A 6000-nucleotide genomic window follows, 5' to 3' on the forward strand; every position below is an offset into this window, starting at 1 on the left:
TCACATTGCATAATGCACCAAGCCAGTGACACAACAGTCATAAAGGAGAAAGGCAACACTTATCTGTTACTGCACCAGGACAGATTCTCATAAAGATGTCGTGAGGTGAAACATCGTATCAGAGGACTATAGCAAGAAAATTTCCTTGTGAAAATTTTTAAGAATAGATACAGAATTAATAAACACCCACTCATGCCAGCTTTGCCCAATTGACCTGGCATTTCGCTGTTGAAATGTAGTTTTGTAAAACGTTTTGAAATGACTAATCATACAGTTAATTAAAAATATTACAAATAGGTAGGAGTTTGTTTATTCATTTTCCTAGTATGCAAGACAGTAATAAACAGGACCATAACAGAATCAATTACAGAAACTCTACATTCAGATTCTGTACAATTTTTAATTAAGCAACAGAACATTCTAGGATAATTAAGAGAATGATGTTTCTAGAAGAACTAGACTAACAAAGTCTCAAAATTAACTCAGCCCTTTTAAATCAGCTGGCCTTTTGGGGTATGATCCATGAATTCTGCCATGTCAGAATGTGTGTGTGGGAGGGGGGGCATTTGCATTTAAAAACACAAGGTAAAATGAAGCGCAATGGTGCTAGCGGCAGGCGCTCAAACACAAACATAAAATCTCTCACACGCACACATGCAGAGCCTCGCAGCTTTCTCCTCACAAATGGACGAGGTGCCCGCATTTACATTGCAAAGCTAGAGAACTCGGAGCGGGGGAAGGGGTCAGAGGGAGGGCTCTGTGAGCCTTGGCCCTGGTCTTTATTTTTGTTTCCAGCTTTTTTGTCCACCACACACTGCAGTGGATTTTTCAACTTGGCCCTCATCAGTTGTACGCCTGATGAAACAAACACTGACAGCTTCTTTACATTTGTAAAGGCCCCTACAGCAGCTGTGCTTATCTCACCACACGTCTATGAATCAGGGCCCGACCCCAGCTGGGCCTGCAGAGAGAGAGAGAGAGGGATAGGGAGAACGAGAGAGGAAGAATAGCCATGGGTAACCCCCCGTTCCCCCTGCACCATGTGCCATGTTCACTTCAACAGAACAAGAACACAAACGCGAGCTCCGGCTGCATTCATTAGTCAAAGTCCGGAATCAAAACCGGCGTTAACTCTTCACTCTAAAAACAGCCCTCAAAAATAATTATACAGGGAAGTTGCATCAGAGAGTGTCAGGTTGAGAGAAGCCATTAAAGGAGCTCGACTGAAAGCAGAAGTGCTTCCCTGCTCCCCTTCTGCTTTTCACACACGTCTATCAATCAGGAACGGTCTAATTGCATTTCCTTGTTTGCTCTTATTAACGTCTATTATCATATTTTTTTCTCCCTCTCTCGTTTTCCACTAAATGAATTTTAATAATATTCACAGCACATGTGAAGGAAAATGGGGTAATAAAAAAAAAAAAAAAAAATCCCTTGCACTCATGTTCCAGGGGATATGGTTAAGCCAAGCATGTATAATTGTTTTACGCTAATTAAGGGGAGGCTAAATCCAAGGGGCCAAGAGTTGTGCAGGCCCCGGGGAAAGATCCTTCAGGTTGTTTTTGTTATTTGCCTGACCAGATTTTAGCACAGCTGCCAGCTCTGCACAGATGTGACATAAACAGCCATGTTCTGAATGGTTCAGGTCCGTTCCACATGCACAACACAGAGGATCATGACCCAAACCATACTAACATGTGGTCAGTATGAGATGGAGCAGATCCCCATCAGACATGTAACCATATACAGATCAAATGAACACTAAATATGTTATTCTATTAACTGACCACATTTTAAAAGCGGGAAAAAGACCTAAACAAATATACAGTATTTGTATACCTTTTTTTATGAATTTACATTTAGTACAAATCACTAATAATATAAATGGAAACAACAAAATATAGAATAACTCAAATGTTGAACAAAACATGCAGAAATTATGTCCTATTTTTTATTCGTTTATTATTATTTCACATTTTATTCACATCTGAGACATTTCTAGGTCTTAATTACACTGGGCTTCCTGTATACATTTTCTTTTATTATTATTCAAATAGGCATAAATAATATTGATGATAAACCAGGGAACCAATATTCAATCACCTGCATTTCTTTAATGCATCCAAAGCTTATCCTGACTTATCTTTTGACAAGTTTATTATTATTATTTTTTAGGAAGGTGTTTTGAACTTATAGTAGTACGTTACAATGTTTTTTAACTGAATCATTCTTCTAAGGTCACCACGTGGTGTGATGGATTGCTTTTGTCAACACTTTCATTTCCTTTGTCAATCAACAAAAGTAATTGCGTCACACTTTTGTGGGCTGCTGTAACAATATGAGACGTTATATGTACTGTTGACAAAAGTACACAAAGTCTGACAATTTCCATCACCTTTATGAAAAGCGATAAGTTGTCATGGAGCTGGAGTTTTACCGATAATGTGCGTGGAAACTGCCCCCATGGTGCGTCATCCTAACCCTATAGCCTCCCAATGTTTGTTTCACTCCTTTTAACCTGTTGCTGAGCTAAAAATGTCACCAAAACATACATGTAAAGTGGAAAGATAACGGCACGGGGAATAATATGTAGCTAGTTCACGCGACAGACAAAATTGGTTGCACGCGCTAACCCTTTTTACGCGCCGGCGGGAATTTATTTCTCGGCACTGGCTTGGTTTGACAGGAAAATAAAGTAAGGACAGGAGTAATGAAAGATGTAAGAACAGTACCGCAAACTACGACAAAAGAAACTCCTCTTCAACTACAGGTTCTGGTTAAGAGTCAGTCAGTTCTTTGAAGGTTAACTGATACGAGGTTTGCTCTGCTGTCTCTGAGGAGACTCGGGCTTTTGTTATGGTAGTCTTGCTTAATTCCGCTCCTGAGGGGAGTAAAATCACCAGCCAGAACGTTCAAGCCCTATGTAGTCCCCAGTTCACCAATATACCACGACAAGTTCGCCGGTTCACCGGTTCACCAACACATCGTCCTGGATAGACGGTAAAATGGTCGCTTTCCTTTAAACGCGAACCTCTGCAATGCGACTGAATATATTCCACTATAAACGACATCCCATGCGCTTAATCTAATCAGTTGTGTAATATTACGATCGGTTAACATTCAAGGTTTCAGTCTGTTTAAACAATAAAACGTGCAGAAACTCTCTGAGAAAACGCAAACAGAGCAGAGAGAGAGAAAGAGTTTCACCAAGAGTATGCTACTATGCACAATACTGGCTGCTGCACAAGCTTGTGTTTTAAAGCCGGGTATTGTACTTAAAATTGTACAGACTGTGAGGACAACCCTCTCTTCTGAATCTGAAATAAATTTACTTTACATCTGTCGCCTATTTGGAGCCTTATCAGTCGTCAAGGGCAGAGGAAATGCTTTCCTTACACTGTTACTTTGAAACATTAAAGAGCCCATTGCTTACACTCGAAGAAGAACGAGTTACATCCGAGGTAAACAAATCAAAGACGCCAGGATTTGAGATAGTTGCATTTATGACCCATATTCCTGCAGAAACCAGTTCGGGGAAACGTATCCCGGGATAAAAGAGAGCGATATGGTTGTCCTCGCGGCGTTGAGACGGAAAGCAATGAAGAGCAAACAAAGCCATTCTGATCACAATTACGTTTTAACGCTGGAGTTTGAGTAACCTACTGACAAACCCAAAACAAAACACGTCCAGGTTTACAAACGAGTTGTGTAAAGTAACATCTGTTGTGCTAAACGTACGCGTTCCCAATGAGGACACCAGGGCAAAAGCGAGGAAAATATACGTTTGTGCAACTACAGAGAACATCCTTAAAATACATTTAAGTCGTGCGAACATAGTACGATACATATGCTCCTTGTTTTCAAATCCAGATTAAACCCAACAAGAACCATCCGTGATCAAAGTTTACGCATTTAACATCGACACAAGCGCGAGACCATCGAACAAACTTAAGGGCAGCCGCATACAAAACGATCAATACTTACATATTTCTTCTGAATTATATTCCTCTTAGGTCTTTCCTTGCTCATTCTGCAATCCAAAATGATTTATTGTTAAGGAGAGAATCGCCACATGAATTTTCTTCCTGCTTCTCTTCTTTTCCCGGAGCAATGCGATTTAAATCCCCTTGTAGTTTGCTTGGCTGTGCAGAATTCCCTCTTCGATCGCGGATGATTCCTGTCAGAATTGTGGAATTACCGATAATCCCAAAATCAGGGATCCACCGCCAAGGGTAAAGGGCAAAATAAACAATCACATCGGCATACCATAGTTAAAACCATTCGCCACAATAACTTCCATCAGTGATGTTCATCCCGGTGCTGTCGAAGTCTGTTCCCCCTATGTTTCCTCTTAGTTTAGCGTTCCCGCTACGCAAACAGCGTACAGAGCACGCGCGTGAGCTCGTTCCACTTGTTCCCTCACACTGTTTCCGCTCATCTGTTTTGATCTTATAATATTTACTATATATTTAGACATTGATCACAGGATCGATCTGAAGGTTTGGGAGGCTTTGCCGACTGCGCTGTATAAGAATTAAATATTAATTCAAATAATTGTACAATGTATTTCTATCTCTAACAAGTATATTTTTCTTGGTTGTGCTTCTCAATCTCAGGTTAAAATAGTTTCTTGGTATTATATATAGTGGTATTATATATATATATATATATATATATATATATATATATACACACACATCACACACACACACACACACACACAGAGAGCGAGAGAGAGAGAGAGATGGTATAATATACAATACATAGGCCTTTTATGCTTTTGAGGATATGTGGTACTTTACCTATTTACTCTACACCACTAGCTTGCACACACACACACACACACACACACACATATATATATATATATATATATATATATATATATATATATATATATATATATATATATATATATATATATATATATATATATATATATATATTAAACTTAAATTATAAACTTAAATTATAATCAAATTTATCAAATCAAATCTTTGCTCATTGGGAGAACACTGCAATGGGCCTCTTGTCAAATCTATTAATATTTATTTTTATAGTGCTTCATGCAATATGCAATTGTGACAAAGTAATTTTACAAACAGGCAAACGGTGTGTTTTATCTTACCTGATCTCTTTTGATTTCCATTGCCAATCTCCCTTGTTGTGTCTTTCATTAAGTTCCTGTAAAGACAATTATAGTTAATATTGAATCTATGTGCCAAGATAGTGGTGTGCCAACTTACCTGTATGTGCATGTTTGTAAATGCTTGCTTTTGGCTACCAAATATCTCAGTCCGGTAGTTCCTAGCAACGGTATCAGCAATCTTGGCTGTAAATATGAATAGCTTATAATGAAAAAATATATTTAATTTATTAATATTATTGTTATTTGTTATTTTTCATATTTGTTTCTAATATAGTTCTTTTAGCACTACTGTTATTTTTATATACAAACTTATGTTCTTAGTTTCGCTATATATATATATATATATATATATATATATATATATATATATATATATATATATATATATATTATAATTAGGTATAATTACATTGTACATTTATTTGTATTTATTTCATACACATACAGCTCAGTCGGCAAATGCTTCTAAGCCTTTAGATCGTTCCTGTGATCAACACCTAAATATATAGTAAATATACAGTAAATATTGTAAGATTTATGGGGGAACAGTGGAGCGAGCACACGGGCGTGCTCTGTACGCTGTTTGCATATCAGGAATGCTAAACTAAGGGGAAACAGACACAACACCGGCTCCTTAAAACATGTAGGTTCATTCAAATGAAGGTGTAAATGTTCGGTGCAGAGTTACATCTTGTTTTGAAAAGGCATATCAGAGGATAGGATAAAATAAAAATAAAAAGGGTTGGTGGTCCCTTTTGGCTGGAGCTAGCAGACGGTGAGTGAACTCTCCAGCACCACAGGCTCAACTGAACACAAGGTGAAGCCTATCACACAGGGTTGCCAGGTCCCAG

The 6000-nt window shown here is 38.1% G+C and overlaps 1 protein-coding gene across 1 annotated transcript in view; it reads right to left on the reverse strand.

Moving 5' to 3' along the window:
- jarid2b (jumonji and AT-rich interaction domain containing 2b) overlaps positions 1–4372 on the reverse strand; it is a 115704-nt gene extending 111332 nt beyond the window's left edge. The window contains exon 1 of the mRNA XM_059556720.1: positions 3985–4372. Within this exon, the coding sequence (XP_059412703.1) occupies positions 3985–4029 (45 nt within the window). The 5' untranslated portion in view covers positions 4030–4372. The remainder of the gene's footprint in view (positions 1–3984) is intronic.
- Positions 4373–6000: the final 1628 nt, after the last annotated feature.

This window comes from Carassius carassius, chromosome 8 (genome assembly GCF_963082965.1).
Source record: "Carassius carassius chromosome 8, fCarCar2.1, whole genome shotgun sequence".
NCBI classification, from domain to species: Eukaryota; Metazoa; Chordata; class Actinopteri; order Cypriniformes; family Cyprinidae; genus Carassius; species Carassius carassius.